The 20,382-nt window shown below is 43.6% G+C and overlaps 1 protein-coding gene across 4 annotated transcripts in view; it reads left to right on the top strand.

Moving 5' to 3' along the window:
• The window catches only part of spns2 (spinster homolog 2 (Drosophila)), a 78,670-nt gene that overhangs the window by 33,563 nt on the left and 24,725 nt on the right, over positions 1 to 20,382 (top strand). For all 4 annotated transcript variants that reach the window (XM_034889380.1, XM_034889382.1, XM_034889379.1 and 1 more), the window contains exons 3-11: positions 127 to 263; positions 3,763 to 3,914; positions 6,603 to 6,669; positions 9,925 to 10,064; positions 11,072 to 11,224; positions 11,477 to 11,666; positions 13,739 to 13,804; positions 14,354 to 14,452; positions 17,694 to 17,857. In XM_034889380.1, coding sequence (XP_034745271.1) covers positions 127 to 263; positions 3,763 to 3,914; positions 6,603 to 6,669; positions 9,925 to 10,064; positions 11,072 to 11,224; positions 11,477 to 11,666; positions 13,739 to 13,804; positions 14,354 to 14,452; positions 17,694 to 17,857 — 1,168 coding nt within the window. The remainder of the gene's footprint in view (positions 1 to 126; positions 264 to 3,762; positions 3,915 to 6,602; positions 6,670 to 9,924; positions 10,065 to 11,071; positions 11,225 to 11,476; positions 11,667 to 13,738; positions 13,805 to 14,353; positions 14,453 to 17,693; positions 17,858 to 20,382) is intronic.

The raw sequence follows: 20,382 nt of genomic DNA, 5'->3' as shown, positions 1-20,382 counted from the left end.
ATGATACTGTAAATAGCCTTATCCATTAAATACCACTCCTGAAAAAGACATTTCTGCATTAGTAAGCATCATTTTCTGTCACTATATGCAAAGTATGATCTTCTCCTCTTCTTTTTCCTCCCGCAGTGTTCATCTGCAGCTTCATGGTGGCAGCACCCATCTTTGGTTACCTGGGCGACCGCTTCAACAGAAAGGTCATCCTGAGCTGTGGCATTTTTTTCTGGTCCATTGTTACTTTGTCAAGCTCCTTCATCGGTAAAGAGGTACGACACTGCATATGTTCTGACGGAAAGGGTTATTCTATTAGGCCACCGTCCCAGTGACAGGCCAATCATTCTGTTATAATCTGGATATGCTTGATGTTAAGGACAGTGAAATAAAACGACACACTTGTTAAGTCTGACAGATGCTTTTCCTTGTAGACATTCTTCATGTCTCTCTCTCTCTCTCCCTCCCTGTCTCTCCCTGTCTCTTCCTGTCTCTCTCTCGCTGGCTACCAGCCAATCAACTAATGAAGGCCCATGCCTCAGACTTGTCTCAATTACAAAGCTTCAGAAGATAAGACTCAGTTGTTTCACTGCCCCTTGACAAGTGGATTTATCTGATATCTCTAAAAGCCCCTGTGTGCTGGCCGCTGTTAGATGCATTAAACAATAACATTATTCCTCTGGGCGGGGGGGGGGGGGGGGGGGGGGGGGGGGGGGGGGGTGGCCATCACATTGCAGTAAAAGGCTCTGTACGTGTGCATGTATATGTGTTTGGGGCAGGGAAGTGGGGGGGTGGCAGACAATCTGAAGTTGCTCGACTAACTGTTAAAAGCTGTAAAAGTTATATTTCCGCAGTGTTGTCTCTTCTGTGAGGAAGCCTTCAGCCCAGAGCTGTCGAAGGGACTGACAGCTCCGAGTTGTCTCAGGACGGCGTCCTTTACTTTATACGCCCCACAGAACCATCTGTTTGGAGACAAGATGGCAGCTATTTGTCTAAATAGGAAATGCATTCAGGCTGCTCATGGCTAAACTGAAATGAAGGGCCTCTTTCCCTCTGGCAAATGCCAGAAATGCAGCTGACTGCTGATGAGAAGTGATCCTATGGCTCTTATGTAATAGCGCGGCGGCACTGTCGCCATGAGAGATGAAAGACATGACATGTAATGAAATGTTAATAACCACTTACAACTGAGTCCTATCATTATGCATTTAAGGCACTGTGGGGCATTTTGGAAGGATTTGCAGCAGCTTCAGAGTTCAGATCTTATGTAACAGATATTTGACACTGCCATGAAGTGAATTGCAATTTCTTTTCAATAAGCACAACAGATTAACGTCATAAAATGATCACTTATAGGGCATTTGAAATGTGAAGCACAGCCTATATATAATTTCATCCAATGGATTGCATGATTTTTTCACTTTCATCTAGTGAAAACACAGAGAGTGAGACAGGGATAATGACCGCTGAACAATGTTGCTTTAGCCTGCTGGTTTCACAGATTGATGAGTCTTTATTCTTTTAAGTACCATTTATCAGGTTTGATGATTGTCATCTTTATAGGTGTAGTAATGTTTTTGTAAAATGCATTTTTTATTGCAAAGTATCTTCTTGGGTGCTCTGAAGTGATGACAGCTTAAGCATAAGGCTTCCACAACGTCTGAGATTTTCTAAAGTCCTTCAGAGATATATCACGAGTGTGTCAAACATCTTGGGCGGTTTGGTTTGCCTGTAACTCACCAAAGAATAGACCCATGTGCATAGTTGTGATTGCTTCTTCTTCTTCCGGTTATAACAGCAGGGCATTTGGTCTTCGCAAACGGATTGGATGTACAGATGTGGTCATTTGCATATAGAGCGGGGAAGTTAAATCTGATCACAAGTCGTCACTCAGGACGCACGTGGGGACACTTTCTAATGTTGGGTGTCCACAGATGAACTTGGAGCTGCCACTTGTGATTGAATCACCCAAGACCATGATCACACCAGGTGTGAACAGGGCCTTAGACTTGTTTAAAAGCAGGTTCAAAACAGTTGAAAAGAGTAGATTTCCCTTAATCTCCCATCTGCATTGGCATCTCTTTCTGCTGTGCTTCCTGGCATCACTGCCTGTTGTTGTTGTGGTGATGATGGTCTGGTGACATCATCATGATCCCGTTTAACGATGGGCCATTAAAAGAAGAAACTAGATCATTTCAAACAATGTGACAAACACCAAGATACGCAGCAGGAGAACACAGCTGTGATCAATCATGAACACAGCAGCTCACAAATACTGTCACACAAAAGAAGAAGAAGCAGTAACAGTTTAAGGAACATGCCACAGCAGAGACTGTTACTTTGGATCCCTTGAGTGTCACCGACTCCCCTGAATGTTTTCTCAAAAGCCCCAAATCTTTTAGTGTTTTAAACACCTTCTTCTTGTGTCGTTTCCCCTCAGACTCAAACTGAAACGGCAAATCAATAGAGCAAAGGTTTCACCATTAAATCTGTGAACTCTACTCACAGCATAGTAACAAAAATAGGATGCTTTGTAGGATGCAGATGTTTTAATATCAAATATTGTTAAAAATAGTGCGTATAGCTTCAACAATGTAACTTCAATACAACATCAAGTTCTACATGCACCTCATATTATTCATGGGACTAATGGACGGTGTGTAACTTAGTGGCCAATATTTGCAGTTTTGCGTCATTCCAGTGTGTAGGGGGAACCAGATATCTTTGTAGCTTCACAAGCAGACAGGGAGTCCGTTTCCAGTTAGTAGTGGTTGCCGTGGAAACAGTTAATAATCCAGCTTCCTACACAGGTGCCACAGCATGCATGCTCCTATTAAAGCCTTTTTTTAAGCATCCATCTTTTCATTTATTAGCTTATTACATCTAATGGGAGATAATATGCCATGGCAATTTGATATAGCTTAATTAGATTGTAATGCTGACGTGATGCTATTTCAGTAAGTGAAATGTATTTGGTTCAGCTTTCGGTACTAAGGGCAGCAAAATCCCAATAATAAACTCAGTGTGACAGCCTGTACGTTCATGTGTTCGAGCTGTTGAGCTCATCCCTGCTCATTAATAAAGAGTCCCATGTTTGGGATGTTATGACATGTACAGCATGTTACTGTAATTCACTGTCACCCAGTGTCTAGGGAGTGTTGATTATCTGGTAGATAAAAAATACATGTGATGAATCAGTACTTAATCTATAATATCTATAAAATCTATGGCTGGGATAAAACAACCAATTCTCCAATTAAAATCAATCTTTGTTTGAGTGATCTGATATTCATTTGTAAAAATCCAGAACAATCTTTTAATATATGCATTTTCACTGTGGATGTGGTTAAATACAAACAATACCAGGTGCATTATAAAATATATTTCAGGGTTAAATCTCGTTTTTACAATTTACAGCATAAGTTCTCTAGAATCTCATTTGTCTGCAAGCAAAATTGGAATTATAACTCAAATGTCCCTAACCTAGTTGATATCAAATTAAAAATGCATTGAATCGGACCCTTGTGAATCAAATTGGAAAATCATAGTCAATACTTATTACTAAGCCCTATCAGCATCAGCAGACATTTACAGACCTGCTACTGAGTACGGATTATTAGGGCTAAAGGGAGAGTTCGACTGGTTTGTTTCTAAGGAAAAGTTGGTGTGAAAGAAAAAGCTTCGGACCAAGAGAAATGGCTGTTGAGATTGTCCTCGGACATGGAGCTTGATAACAAACCCCCTAATTCTATTTTACTTGTTCTCTCTCTGCAGTACTACTGGCTGTTTGTACTCTCCAGGGGCCTGGTGGGTATCGGAGAGTCCAGTTACTCCTCCATCTCCCCCACCATCATAGGAGACCTGTTCACTAATAACAGCCGCACCATGATGCTCTCTGTCTTCTACCTGGCTATCCCCCTGGGAAGGTAAGAGCCACACAGATCCGGCTTTTTGAAGCAGACACCAGGAAACAACAAGATATTTAGCAGGTTCTATTTTGGGAGATGTTCATAAGAAGCTATAGCTTGGTGATTTCATCCAATCCAGTCGGTCCTTTACGTGTTAACCCCAAAGGTGCAAAGGAATCAGGAGAATTAGCAGAGATAATTGCAATTATCCTCACATAGAGAAGGTCAGGCTCGCCCCGCTCTGGCTCTCTTTTCCTCAGATGCAGCCACACAAAGAACTCAGGCCCTCTGCGGAAAGAAAAGCAGAACTTACAATTGGCTGTGTGATGCAGGAAGGCGGGAGTCTTTTGGGGGATGTGGCGTGGGGGAGCGAGAGTAGGAGGTATTATTAAGCTCAAATCTCTAGCCTTTTCACTTCATTCAATCAGAAAAAGGGCCACAGGGAGAAAACAAACAAAGCCAACTAATAAAAGACAAATGTATCGGTGGATGCCTCAGGGGAGCCACTTGAGGTTTAGCGTTAGATACCGTGGTTAACAGCGTGTGCCGAGCTGCCGCATGCTGCGCGGTCCTTCAGCTTCTGCATGCAGAATCACGCTAGGGAATGAAACAGTAGAATTAAATGTAATTATAACATGTCATTCAACTTTATTATTGCAAAGCAAACAACACTGATGCGTGGTTATATAACTAATTTAGCGTACCAACATCAGAGTATTTAACTGCAGATTGGAGACAGTTGGACAGGAAGGGAAAGTCTCTCTGATTGGCTGCGTAATGAGCTGCCAAAACTGCCCAGCAACGCAAACAATAGAAGGTGAAAGAGTTGGCCTCAGTGAGGTGCAGTCAGACATCCTATCCACTCTCCCACTTGTTTGTCTTTACTGAGGTTGTTTTGACCGTTTCCAGGAAATGACCTCAGGAATTAGACCGGATCCACAGGAAATGGATTCCCCTGCTCTCCCTTTTCCCCGATATATTAAACTTGGCCACAGAGACAGGTTTCGGCACGACGCCGGTGTTTGATGTGAGCGTATTTTTCATGCTGGAGTTTTATTGTTGGTGTTGAACTTTCCAAACCCTCTCTGGGTGCGCTCTGATAAGATTAGCTGTTAGTCACTCTCTGGAAATATCAGACGCTGTCTGAGCCTGTGTATACTGTGGTGTTATTTTTGGAGAACTAATCATGGGGCCACAAGCATACACTGGTTCCCCCTTTGCTTTAAATGTGAATGTTTGTGTTTATGGTTGTATTAACCCAGTTAAACATGTGTATGCCCTTTAGCAGCCAATGCTAATAAGAACCCATTGCAAAGTAGTTATTTAATCTATTGCTCCAATCTGCTATTGTGATGGAAAGGAGTCTTGGCCAGAGGCTCAGCACATTGAGACCAGGTTCTCTGAGAAATCAGGATGTCTGATTGCCATTTCTGGCTAATTCTATTAAAGAGGCATTACTTAAATTATGCACTAGAGATGAACATGAAGGAAAACAACATAAAATGTCTTAGTAAGGTTTTGGTCCACTAAGAACACCAGATATCCCCAAATTTGGTGTTTTGATGATGCAGTGAAGAGCAGTGTCACTGAAAATCAGCCATCGCACAAACATCTCCATAGGTGTTCAGTTGTTGAACTCTGGTGATTGTGAGGGCCAGAGCATATGATTCACATCCCTTTCAAACCAGTCAGTGATCCCTCAGGCACTGCATGGAAGCATCTGAGGGACAATATATCAGAAAGCAGGGCCATTTTGGAGAAATTTGTCTGACTGGAGGCATTTCCGGTATGGGGTTGCAACTAACAGTTATTTATTATCAATTCATCAACGAATCATATTCTAGATTAACTGATAGATCTTTTGGTCTATGAAATGGCAAATAATGAGAAAAATAGCGTCAGAGTTTCCTATAGCTCACGGTGGTGTCATCGAATTGTGTGTTCACAGTTCAAAGACCTAAAGTATTCAGTTTACTATCACCTAAAACAAAGAACAGTAGCATATCACATTTGCGCAAACATTCCGTGAAATATGCCCAGATGATTAATTGCCTATCAAAATAGTTCAGGTCACAGTGATCACTAAAAAATATCAAAAGATGAATCAGCTCTTTATTACTTACTGCATTACTGTGTTAAGATTATGCTCACATACTTAACTATGAGTCCTCTGCGGTCATACCCTCAGTTTACTATTTGAATCCTCTTTGTCCTTTAAATGCTCAATGCTGTCTCGCAGCAGAGGCTTATAACAACATAAGAGCCCCTTTATCTGATCTGATCTGATCTAGGAACATTTCCCTCAAAGCATGTCCCTGTTATTTCCCTTTATGACACAAGAAACAACCTTTAACTCAGGCAAAATTGAGGGAAATCCAATGACAATGTGACAACACGCAGCCTTTGGCCAGACAACCATGTTAGTGCTGCGCTCTGTAGGCTCGTGGGCGTTAACGTTGCACCTTCATTTTCTGGCTATGTGCACAAATCACATTTCCACAAATAGACCAACTAGCCAAGTTGCACTGTCCAGAGCTCTCCATGTCAAGTACCTAAACACTGTAGGCAGCAGACAAACAGGATGTGTAAGTGTCAGGACTCAGGACTCTGAGTCATACACTTTATATTAAACATGCACTGTTAAACCAAGTGGAGTATATTCAGTGTAATGTATATGATGTTTTGTGTCATTGTGTCTCTCTGCAGTGGGCTGGGTTACATCCTGGGCGCCAGCGCCAAGGTAGCTGCAGGAGACTGGCACTGGGCACTGAGGGTAAGGGCATCATCATCCTCCCAACACTGCACACAAACACACACACACAGACAGATGAAGAGCCCCTCCTGCAGGGTTTGGTGATGAGGGCCGGGCTTGCATGGGGAGACAGAGGGGTCGGTGGTGACAGAAGTCTAGGGGGGGCACACATGGCCGAACAGGCCCTGACATTGTAGGGAAGTGACAGAGCAGAGAGAGCTAAAGGCTAGACAACTCTCACAGATGTTCACATCAGCTCAGCCTTTTCTAAAAAAAATGTTTCTCAAATTGTGAACATCAAACTCAGTCAACATCTTATATGTGTTTAAGCTAAAAGGCCATGTCCTGTAGTGGTTCAGTTCTTATCTGATGGCTGCAGCGAGGTAAGTTGATTTCTATTAAAGATTAAGGCTGATGTTAGCTTTTTCTTTCTCAGTCGCTGTAAACACATTTATCTTTCATTACACTTTACCCACGAAGATGGTCTCCTGTGTCGCAGGATCAATGTCGGCCTGAAAGTGAAATATCAAAGTGTCAGGGCCTCCTCGACCTGTGTATTGTGTCTTTTTGGGTGCAAAAATGTAATGAAATAGGATCAGGTTTCAGTCGCGTTTACATGCACAGCAATAACCGAGCTGGAAGTGAACAACCGGGTTCTTCCATTTCTCTGTGTATACATGAGCAGGTAGAATAGGAAGAGTGACCTCTACTCCCGGTACAGTGGGTGGGAAAGCTTGGAAAGCAGGGAGAACATGGACGACCTTTCAGCGCTGTACACTTCGTAGATTTTCTATGCCTTACGTCTCATCCAAGTCCTGAGTTTAAAGGTTTAAAGCTTGTGTGTTGCTGTTGTTTTTCGCTCTGTTGCGTCCAAATGCTCTCTTCTATTTCCGGGTTAAAAAACACTGCAGCGGAGTGGGAGGGGCATTTACAACCTACTGAGCATGCATAGACACATAACCTGAGCTTACCCCGGTTAAGGTGTACGAATACTAAGGAGTTATCTAGGTCTGGTAACTGGGGAATGAGAACTCAGATTTTTGCCTTAACCTGAATATAACTTGGTTTTTAAACTGCATGTAAACACACTGATTGTTAGCTACACGTGTTAGTAAGAGGTTGCTGGAGGTCAATCTTGGCCCAGCCCAGAACACAGTGTACATGCGTGTTCCAGGTACTTTCAGAGGTGCGAGCTGTGCTGCGAATTGTGATCGGTCAACAAATATGTCATCACATCACAACAGAAAGTACAGGAGCAGAACAAGAAACACAAGCTTACTCGAGTATCTGCAACATCAACAACGTCTTTTTCAAACAACAATGGAAGGAAAATGCTGCCCTGAGAAGCATTTGAGGAGAAGATGCTTCAGAGAAAGCAAAAATCCCCTTTAAGAAAGGAAGATGTGTGCCAGAAAAGGCAGTACGCCTCTGTGCGGAGCACAAAGACACGTTTGTCTCTACATGCTGGCTCGCAAAATACTCCAAAAGATGCTCAAAGAGCATTGAGCTGGATCCCTTTTAATTAAAGGATGATTTCAGCTCTTAAGAGAAATGTATTTGTAGAAATCTGCTGAGATTCCCCACCGTGATAGGATATTGCTTCTACAAGAGGTGTTAAATTAGGAGCATAAATCACTGTTGTCATAGCACTTTTTTACTGGGACTCCAATGAGTTCTCGAGACAAAACGTTAAGCAGTCAACAGCTCCATAAGGCATACCAGCAGTAATGGCGAGGACCAATGAAAGGTCGAACAGGACTCCCCAGGAGCCGCTGACTTCAGGGTCAGCCTTTAAAATCCTTGTGATAAATTATAACCTGACTCTTCTTATGAACCGAGTGACATTTTAAAAGAAGACATTAAACAACGTCCCAGCGTGGCGTGGTGGAAGAGATTCCTGGATGTGACAGCTCGCTGGCTTTGAGGAAACAGGACGTTCATTTCTTCTTGTCTTTGTGGAGCATTAAAAAAAAACGAAACACAAAGAGTAGGGCAGTTTGCTTCACAGCAGCCACAATGACATTCCAATAAAACAATCTCAAAGCCAATTAATCACCGGTGTGGCATGCAGAGGAAAACAAATACCAAGACATGAAACAGGTTTTGTGCAGTATCCTGCTTTAAGGACAAAAACACTGCAGCGCTTCCGTTTGTTTTTGCCCAACCAGTTCCAGCTAAGTTCCTTGTTTATAGAAAATGTGGACTATAAAAAGGAAAAGGGGGGGATGCGCAGAAATGAGGAGCAGGAGAGGGCAGGAGCTAATTTCTTTGATTGCCAACCATCCCCACAGGAAGTGTCTAACGGGCCCTGTGGGAGTTAAGGTCAAAAGTCACAGACTTCTGGTGTCTTTTTGAATAATTATGGGAAACCTTGAGTGCCAAACAAAGCTAATATTGAGCTCTGTATCTTCCATTGAGCTGCCTCCAGCCCATTATATGAATCTGCTATAGATGTCAATCCAGTTACAGGGCTCCACACAAGCAGAGAAAGATTGGAAAGAAGACAGAATATGGGAAAGGAAATGATCAGTGTTGGTGTACTCCTCACACCTTTGAGACCATAACCACGGAAATCAGCTGCATTATGAGCCACATCAGACTCATTATTACTCCCTCAAAAAAAATTTAAAATCTTGATAATGCAATCAAATCTCAAATACAAATATACACACTTACACCCACACACACACACATTTTACCGTACCACAATCCACAGGGCATATAAATGGCTTTTATAAGTTATAAAATATGAAATCATGAATTTCCCCTGACAGATGAAATTGGTTTTGCTTTTGTGAGCAATTTTTATTAGTCAAACAAATCCTCTCCCACACATCCCATCCTGCCTTCTGTCTTTGTCTCCCCCACATGCATAGACACACACATGCACAAACATGCTACCTCATAACACATAAAAGATGAGAGTGAACAGAATAGCAGATGGGTTTTCACCTTGGTGCAGACAGAGCTCACAAAAGCACCTCTCAAAGAAAAAGCTCTTTTAGAGTCTTGTATGCTTATACACATAGGCAAACCCCCACCACACACAAACACACACACATACACACACACATAAACCCACACACAGTGCCAACAGAATAAGCAGAGGGAATGTTCTTCGCTCCGGAGGGCTTGTATAGGATGTCGGGCGTATCGGCACACACAGTGGCCGTCCATTCACTTTGTAAACCTGCGGTTCTTTGTCCTATGAATATCATGTCAATGCGATGTGTTCACATGATCCAAAGCCCTAATAGGTCTTTCTTGCCCCGGTAGGTGTCCCCACTTTTAGGGATCACCGCGGGAACCCTGATCCTGCTCTTTGTGCCTGAGCCAAAGAGAGGCATCGCAGACAAGATGGGACGCATCAGGACCCGGACCTCCTGGCTCTGTGACATGAAGGCGCTTGCCAAGAAGTAAGGCCTCCCATTAGCCTTACAGAAGACACCAGGTTTTGGGAAGATTGAGATTGATCCGTTCAGTGAATAGTATTGGGTCTAAAATCATGCATTTTCTCCCAGCAGGTCACTAAGGGCCGTACATGCTAAGAATTTGAGCTTACGCTTGTTGAATGAGGCTGCAGCATTATATAATAGATCTTTGAAGTTCTTTGGGGTTTTGGATACAAATAGAGCTGCAACGATTAGTCCACTGATCACTTAGTCAACATAGAATCAATCAATTATTTGATTAATCGGTTAAGTCAGTTTTCAAGCAACAATACCACATAATAATACAATTACAATACAACTAAGTGCTTTTTAAGCTCCAACTTCTTTCTGTGCCTTAACATTAGAGGAAAAGGACTTTGGGTTTGAGACAGTCTTCTGTTTTTCTGATGTATTGAATTGGAACTTTACATAGTGATTGGAAATGATCCTAGATCCTGGAACAAACGTTTTCCATTTATACATTCACTCATGGTTAGCCTACAGCAGCCATCAGAGGCCTGGAAATGTCAACACAAGACACAGTGAACCAGTGTCCTTCATGCAGTACCGCTGACCTGTGAAGGGAGCTTTGCATCCATGACACTAAAGGCCCTTGTTAATATATGACCTGTGGGCTACATTTCTTTAAGAAGTGTTCTAAACTCCTTATAGCTACTGTGATGTAGCCGTGCAGGTTTATTGGAACTATTTTAGGAGAGCAACCACATATTTATGCCCTTCACAGTGTGACTTTTAGCTGTACACAGTCTTCCACATTCACAACCAATGGAATGTGTTAAATGGTGTGTTATTTTTGTCTCCTACATAAAAACTGTCAAGTGCCTATAATTTCAGTATACAATGTAGCACAGATGGGCTATGCTTTTGGTATTTTGTATTCCCTTATTATCTATTTGCTGAAGTAGCTTGTTTCTGTTGTAAGCCAAGACAATCACCTGTTTGATTGTGCGGGTTTTTCTTCCTGTGGCTAGTCGGAGCTATGTGTTCTCCTCCCTGGCGTCCTCGGCGGTGTCCTTTGCCACTGGTGCGTTTGGCATGTGGATCCCTCTGTACCTGGCCAGAGCTCAGGTGGTGCAGAAGACGGCCGAGCCCTGCACCAAAGAGATCTGCAGCAGCACAGACAGGTGAGAAGATAAACGTGGGAAAGAGAACGATACCAGCATCCTTTGTGTTCAAAGCTGGATGAACTGGACTACCACATAGCTAAAGTCCAGTTTGTCTATTTATATTGGAAGTATTTCAATGTTGCACCATTTGTAATGGCCGATGCTTATTTTTGAAATGTGCACAACTAGCTTTGCCAGGTACCATGGACTTAACACTTGCATGATATATATTTGAAGTAACGTAAGTCTCATCTCCGCTCTCCTGTCTAGCCTTATCTTTGGGGTTATCACCTGCGTGACGGGTCTGTTAGGCGTGGTCATCGGGGCCGCCACCACGCGCCTATGCCGCCAGAAGACAGAGCGAGCCGACCCGCTGGTGTGCGCTGTCAGCATGCTGGGCTCGGCTATCTTTATCTGCCTCATCTTTGTGGTGGCCAAGAAGAGCATCGTAGGAGCTTATGTAAGACTCACTTCCTGTTACCCGTTTGTATATATTGTGTCTGCACCAGAGGAAGTTTGTAATTAGGCCCCATCCTTAGTATGCTAATTATGGGTTAGCTTTAGGGGCTGAGAATTAAAAGGGAAAGTCTGGTAACCAATCTCACAAGAGGAGGCTTAGGGAAAGCTTATCGGGCGGGGTTAATGTTTGAATCAGAGATGAGCAGTAGAAGGACACATTGCTTGATGCCAGCTCATCCATCCCCCTCCCTTCAGGCCCAGAGGCAGTGAGGGGGATGATGCTCCTCCTAATGAATAGCCTTAATTGCAGGTTAGATTGAGATGGCCTCGGGAGCTGCTGCAGGTGGTTGAGGCTCAGACCTCATCTGGTTTAAAATCTCAGGCAAATGCCCAGAGAGCTTAATTGCCTTGTGAAGCAGGAAAGGGTGCAGCTCAGCAATCGCTGCCCTGAAACAATGCACTCTGGGCTGTTGGACTCACCAGGCACACATTCTCCCTCTCATCAAGAGACAAAGGAATAGGAACGGACTCGCAACAACCTGGGCAGCAATAACGCTGGAAAGCTAGGAAAGATGGAAAATATTTCCCATGAGTGTAGGGGAACATAACAAACAGCCTTCCATATCCTAAATGTTTGACCTTACTATGTCTGATCTTTAGCATATTGGATTTCAACAGTTGCTGAAAAAGGTTACTAAATGATGAATAATGACTTGCTTTATTATTTAATAAATGAATGAACTCCCATGAGGTCAAAGGAGCACATTCATTAGTTGTTTGACGCGAGGCATGACTCAGCCAATTAGACCTGAGGTGTCCATATTAATCACATGACAACAGACTCAATTCTAGAGAGATGCTGTGTGACAGACAGGGTTTTTGCTTTTTATGCATTCTAGTGACACCAGATTTCTATTTTTGCACTGGTCACAAAGACGTAAAGATGGAGGCATCAGATGCTCTCAGTGTTTCAGGTCTTACCCAGGACCATTTAAGAATTTTGTTGGAGGAAACATACAACAGTATTAGTAGTTGAACCATAACAGGCCCTGGCGTTGCTTCATCTCGGACTACTCTACACCCCCATGTTAAATCCTTGTACAGTACAGCAGCAGTTGTAAGTGATCAGCTCAGGTTTCATTGCGAAGCACTGACAGATGTGTCATGTTATGAGGCGTGACGTGGCTGTGGAACCATTGACCCCTCGCAGCTGTTGTCTCGTCAACACACGGCTAATCTGAGGAAAGGCTGGGCTTCTCTCTTCTGAGAGGCAACATGTCGGTCACGGTGTCTGGTTCGCAGCTCTCAGAACACACTTGTCTACATCCCCTCTGTCAGACCCCTTCTGGAGCTCTCTGTACTGTACTGGACTGTCGGTCTGGCACACTGGCAGAAGGGTTAGTCCCCAGCAGCATCCACACATCAACCTGCCACGGTGCAAGATGAAACCAGCCAATACAGACGCGCGAGATTCCACTGCAAACCAAATCCCTCCGGGTCTGTTTTTAATAAAGTGGCCATGCACACCAGCTGGTACCAGCCGGTGTGCATACAGTAGCCTACTTGCACACTTGCACACTGTAGTTCTGAATGGCTGGAACACAAAACAGAAGTTTTAAACATGGTAGACTTGACGCACAGCTGTGCATCAAGTCTACCATGTTTAAAACTTCTGTTTTGTGTTCCAACCATTCAGAACTACAGTAGGACATAAATGCAAACGTTGCAGCTGGATTGAAACTTAGGAAGTGTTCAGATGTTCCCACATTGAATATACGGCTTTGACAAGAATAAACCATCCTTATCTTCCGGTGCTGTTTTTCAGCTTGTAGGCTCAATGGGACCAAAATGAAGGGCCTGCACCTCCATGTATAAATGGGCCACAGCATAATAACATGTTTTCAAACCACGGCAACCAAAGCACTTTTATTCAGCATTGGATTCCCACACACAGTAGCAATATCTGCACCCTCCTTATTTGGCTTCATGTCTGCCTACCAGTCTTTTGTGTAGTGGAAATTGGCTGATTTGAATTAGCACCACTAAATAGAGTCTTTTTTCTGCTTTCTTTAGGTTTGCATCTTTATAGGCGAGACGCTGCTTTTCCTGAACTGGGCCATAACAGCAGACATTTTAATGGTAAGTTCTGAGAACCTATACTTAGCCACTGGCTCAGTGGAAATTCCTGCAACCTACTAAACCAAACTACACCAAACGGAGGCAATCTAATTAGACACAGTGTTGTGAGTTAACTGGTTTGGGTGGGGCTGATATTTCACCATGACTGATTAATACACTTTTCATGAAAATACATCTGATGGATTTTTTGGTACCTAAAAGTAAAAAGTAAGCTAAATGAAAGTAGTCTTTTAGTAAGGTGGGTGGACCATAAAGTGCCTACATTTGTAACTAGGTTGGAGACTGTGGTGAGTATGTAGAGACGGAGATAAACCATTACTGACATTTGAGTGACAGGTCTGCCTGGGGTGTTCTGAACCAATGAGGTGGCTTCTGTGTACATAACTGAAGAAGCAAGAGTGGTTTTAACATGGTTGAGTGAATCGTTCTACCTCTGTCTCATCATCACCTCACACCACCTCATGTATTTTTCACCCTCCGTTTCTCTCTCTCTCTCTCTCTCTCTCTCTCTCTTTCTCTTTTGCTCTCTCTCTCTTTTTCTCTATGCAGTTTGTCGTTATCCCGACACGGAGAGCGACGGCGGTCGCCTTTCAGAGCTTCACCTCTCATCTCCTGGGTGACGCAGGAAGTCCGTACCTGATAGGCCTGGTAAGACTCCTCTAGAAGAATCTCAGGGTGGGGTAGGGGGGGCGGGATTTACTCCCAGGTCATAAATCTCAGCTTCCGTGTATATGTAAGCGGACCGTTCATACACACCATGTACACAGATACCAGTTCAGGCATTGCGCTAAGTGGGCCAGTGCAAAGGGAAGTACAAGCTTTTAGCACAGGTCTCAGGAGGGCTGGGGGGGGGGGGGGGGGGGGGGGGGGGGGGGGGGGGGGGGGGGGGGGGCGTTGCGATTCCACCGCTGCTCTACAGGCTGTTAGTGGGGGTTTCTAGTAGGCCTACATCTGATGGCTCCCAGGAGGGGCCGCTGTTACTGTATCTGATTGGTCAGGAGATGAGAGAGGAGTTCTTACTGGGAGGCTAGGCTTCTCAAGGTCATGGTCACTCAACCCCCAACTGCCCCCCCATGCATGTATCCAGGGGGCTTGCTATTTAATGGAGTGTAAAACAGGATCCACCTCAGACTGTCAAGCTACATTCCTGTCATTCCCAATAGAGAATAAACCTGTCTGAAGTTAAATAGTAACTCCATGGAGGTACACTTTCCGTATGCTGTTTGGCAAAAACAACATAAAGCAAACATCAAAGACACACTGCATGTCCCAATCTTCACATCACATCCAAATGGTTCACTTTTTATGTCATTTTCTGTGATGTGCCAGTAACTTTCCGGGAGAGACTAGACTACCTCAGTGTTACATTGTGTTGTTGTTGTGCCTCTGGATCGCAGCCTAGGTCATGTTAACAAAGACAAAGTGGAAGTCTTTGATTAGGGAATGAACTGATGCTGGAGATCCACTGTCAGGACCTGACAGTCTGGCAACGCAGCTGTCTGTCGAGCTGTGTTCAAAGTCTCCTGTTTTTCCCTAAATGGAAATGTTAAACTATTGTTGAAGCTAGATAAAAGAAGCAGTAAGTTATGTCCAAGTACTGACAAGCTCTTTAGAAGACTAAACAAAACTGGCGTTAAAAAACAAATCCAAATTCTGGGAAACAGAATCCAACTCTGCATTGTTCCTGCAGATCAAATAAAATACAAAAGGTGTCAACCTACATTCTCCAAACGTCCTGTTGACACAAGAGAGATACTTTGAAATGCTGTGGGATTCAGTCTGGATCACTTAAATTCAAACTGACGTAAAAATTGCAACCAGTCGTGAAAAGATTAATGGATTATTCAATCCACAGAAAAATGACTGACAGCTGTTTTGGTTCCTGATTAAGCATGTACGTCATTTATTTGAACAAACATTATGACACTTCTTGGTTTTTGCATCTCAAATTTGAGGATTTGTTGCTCCACACAGCAGTTTCATATCAATGGATGGATTAATAATGAATTATCTTTGGGCTTTGGCCTGTTGGTCGGACAAAACAATCAATGTCAAGATGTCACTTTGGGCTCGAGGATCGTTTGACGGGCATGTTTCACCAATTTATAGACCACGTAATTAAATAGACGAAAGATGAATTAATAATTAAAATCATCCTTAGTTACACCTTTAGTTTTAGCCTTACAACATGATATGCTCCGCAGTATAATTGCTCTCATAATATTTCTACAAGTTTCAAATGTCAGAATAATACAGCCCACACACACTGGCAGCCAGAATGACCCCGTCAAGGCCCCAGAGTTCGCCAGTCCCTCAGGTTCTCCATCCAGCCTCCGGGCTCACGACTCTCCTCTGAGTGACATACTTAATGTCCGGGGGTTTCTCACTCCTCCTCAAACCCCCACCAACGAGGGCCAGAATGCTCCAAGCACTGCCTCAGATCTTCAACTGAGGCTTAGCACGCGAGTGTGATGGACTAGTCGTGACGCACGCTGAGTGCGGGCAGAAATACAGTTACTTATGCACACTGGCACAAATCCTGTGAATGAGCAAAGTGGAGAATCTCAAGGAAAACAGACGGGTAGTTATTGCTAAGCAACCACAGGAGAAAGTGAGTGAGTCAGTCCTTTTGGTTCCCAATTGGGTTTTGACATGTGCACCAAGCAGACCAGCAGACGATGTGCTCGACTCTACACACCACCATAGCACCGTAGTTGCTTTTTGTGGGAACGCCTACAAATACTGGTGCGCAAATGCCACACAGTTACCACTTCCTGATGTGTAAAAAACAAAGTGCATCAGAAATTGTCCTGAGCTTGTGCCAACATCCCCCTCCATCAGCACGTACACCAAAACAGTTGTCACATAAGAATCCCCCAAGAACCACATAATGGACTCCTCTTATACTGCATGAGCAGGACATGTCCACGGGCAGAGTGGGTGGCAGGGAAACGCCAGGAACAATCTGTCAGCAATCTTCCAAGAAATTCCTTCTAGCTTGATAATTGCATACAGCAACACACTATGTATTTTTAGCTAAGCTCTTCTGCTGCAAGTTGCAGGCCATTTACCGTACCTGGTGAAACAGCTCTGCCTGGCCACACACACAGCTGCTGGACGTACTAACACATGTGTTTCATTTATTTCCTTCTGCTATCCCCACTCTTTCTCTGATCACTCCTCGGGATACATGCATGTATATGAACACATATGCACTGTACGCGCACATTTACTCCCTCCGACATCCTCCCGTCAGCAGTTCTCCAGCTCTCTCCGTGGAGAATCTCATTCTGCTGACGCTTACATACTGTATAACGTGCTTGAGCCAGGGTGACCTATGGCTGCTCAGACTCTCACTCACACACAGACGAGATGCCCCCTCTTCTTCCTGCTGTGCATAGTTACACATAATCTGCTAAAAGCTACCATCGGCCTCCGCTCCGTCACGATTGTCAGCACAGTGATCTATGTTTGAGAGCTGCCTTGTGAGTAACACTGGAAAGCAGAAATGGTCATTTTACACCCACTGTTCTCCAGCTGCTGTGTTCATCAGCGCCATGCATCACAGACAGACACGTGTTACCCAAGCCTTTGGCAACAATACAGTACGAGGTATTAGCTGTGAAATCCTGCCACGCTTAAAACAAAAACAGGGCGTCTCACATCATGCTGTATGTCACTTTGATCCGTGATGAGACATGCAGAGCTCCCACTCTATGAGTGAGTTGAGCATAGCGTCATGTAAAGCATGACAGGCTATTTTAAGAACTTTTGGTAGATGATTAGTTTGAATTAAATCTGCCTTGTCTTTGTGTCTGTGTTTGTCTATGTGCGTATGTGTGGTGGTGTTGCTGGTGGTATGTGTTCGTCATTGTGTATTTGTGTGCAGATCTCGGACGCCCTTCAGCAGAGCTACGCAACCTCGGCGCTGTGGCGGTTCCTGAGTCTGGGCTATGCCCTCATGCTCTGTCCCTTCATCATCGTCCTGGGGGGCATGTTTTTCCTGGCTACCGCGCTGTTTTTCCTGGATGACAGGGAGAAGGCCGAGAAACAGTGAGTGACTCAGACAGTGTTTGAATAACTCATTATTATTTCATTTGTTATTCAGTCATTCATTCTTTAAATATTTAAGACTTGCTTGAGATGTTCTGAGCGCCATAAATCCAAACACACCACCTCAATGCAAGAGGCTGGAGAAGTAGCAATAATATTGGTGTTATTCTGAGTGCCATACAGACATAAAGAGGTTAGATAATTATATTGTCTTTAACCCAGTTGTGGAGTTTGAAGTCAGTGACAAGCTGCCCAGTGATGCTAACAATGGAGCTCACATAGACCCAGAGAGCTGAAAGGCCCCAGAGCCAATAGAAAGTGGCAGTCAGCTACAGTAAAAGTGCTCCAGAGCTGACACAAGCTGTTCTAGCCCTTCATTTGTTTAAGTGTGCTTACATAGATTTTTACCAACTACCTCCCCTTTTAGTCAGGCATGCACATTTTCCTCTTTCAAACACCAAAAAACGTAAAGACCCCAGAAGGCACGGTAGCTGGTCATAGCCTTAAAAGGCTAAAACAAACACACTCATCCGCTTTCAGATGGTGAGACATGACTTCTTGTTTCTTTCTGACTATTATTTCCTACTTTTAGCACATTGACTTACTCCCCTGGTGCCAGCGCTCTCAGAAATGACTTCCTTCCCACTGAAGATGAGGGACATTTTTAGACAGGATGGCAGTCTGATTTCTGATGTCTGTCTGCAGATAGGCTTGTCTTCACCCTGAGGAGTTTGTCGTTCCCACACCAAAACCCCTTATTAAGACAGATTTTTTGCACAATTTAAGCAGAATAAACATATTTCTAATCATATCTATTGAAAAGGACAGTTCAAAATTTGCAAAAGAAATGTGGAAATTGAACGCCAAGTTTCAGTGGAAGTTTTTAATCCTGGGGTTAAGTTACCACCCAAGCCGTTATTTTCTCTGTGTAATGTTCCTAGTTTTAAAGGGGTCTCTGCTAAGGCCCGCTAAGCTGGTGCTTGGCTTCTGTTGGGCCGGAGGCAGGAAACGAAAGAGAAGAAATGCAGGACAATGACAAAAAGAAAGGTCCCACTCTGGCCGTCGTGCCAGTAATAGATACTAGTTTGTGGTCCCAGTTATGGTTTAAGCTATCTCACCACATTATTGCACAGCGTGGGCAGATGGCACATGTTCACACAAACTATATCTAACCACAACCCCATTGACTTTCACTCTTCATGTTGTAGGTCAGGGCTAATAGAGCAACATATGGAGCTGATCAGACTCAGATATGAGACACTTGGAGGATGGGAAGCTTGTTCCTGTACTGGATGTGCTTTATTCAAAATACAATGCTCAACATATACATGAGGAGGCTGGCTCGACATTTCAAGTTTATACAGTACCTTAATTAAACAGTTGTATTAATCGTCAATGAATCATTTACTAATGCTTCATAGATTAGATAGAGATTAGAAGCTATACATATTTTCGGTTGCCAGGTTGTGAAAAATCTCTCTGGCTCATGAGTCTTTTATAAAGAACATTGATAAAAGGCCAGGAGTTTGTCACTTTCTAATGAGCAGAGTCTGCAGTTAGACATGTTAATAAGACATGAATACACTGCAGTTATAAATGGTAATAACCAGCTTAATTAGAAACCTTTTCCTGAACTACATACACGCATCCAGTACACATGTATATTTGATTTCAGAACATTACACTGAGAAACATATTGAATGTCAATCTTCCATCTGTATCAACAAAGAACTACCAGAATCAGAATAGTTCATTTTCCACCTTCACTTTATGCCTCACCTATAGATGGGTTAATCACACACCAGCTTGTCAGATTACATCAAGATTTGTGTATATACAGCCAACATAGCATTGCATACCTCACATAGTAGACTAGAGGCCCCTGTAGAACTGTAGAGATTTGTACCAAACATCCCAATGAAGAAAAACCTCAAACTTATTCAGCAGCAGCCTTTATGTAACAAGCTGCAAACAGCGCCTTCGGGACCAAGACATATGACAACATCCACGACTGTGTACAACTAGGCCTGTTTCATGACTGGGGTATTTATGTATTCCATTCACACTATAAAGCCCCTGATTTATGAATTTCCCCTGACTTTACAGAGGGCTTTGCGGCTTTTTCCCCTCCTTTGAGTGTGTCCTCAGATATTCAATGCTATTTATAAAAGGCGCGGAGCCGAACAAGTTACTCACTGGAGCGCGCTTTTCTATTTTCAGCCTTAAAGAGTGCTTTATTTTTCTAGGTTGTTAGCTTTTTTTGGGCTGCACGGTTGCCATTAATAGTCCACATTTACACTTAGCAATGTGTGACAGCACAACTGTCTCCTCCGCCGTGCCGGTGCGCTTTGACAGCAGAGATTCAGTGCGGGTCAGGGCAGGGGGAGCGCTGAAGCCTGGAGGATCAGCAGACTTTGACATCTGACAGACTGAGGAAGACAGTTAGCATGTAACGAGCTAAACTGGGACAATTTGTTGGAAAGAGAGAAAAATACATGTTAAATGTGATTTGAGAACATCTGTCT

Source organism: Etheostoma cragini, chromosome 13 (assembly GCF_013103735.1).
Source record: "Etheostoma cragini isolate CJK2018 chromosome 13, CSU_Ecrag_1.0, whole genome shotgun sequence".
Classification (NCBI taxonomy): domain Eukaryota; kingdom Metazoa; phylum Chordata; class Actinopteri; order Perciformes; family Percidae; genus Etheostoma; species Etheostoma cragini.
Note: the sequence above shows the minus strand (reverse complement) of the source record. Positions and strands in the feature narration are given on the sequence as shown.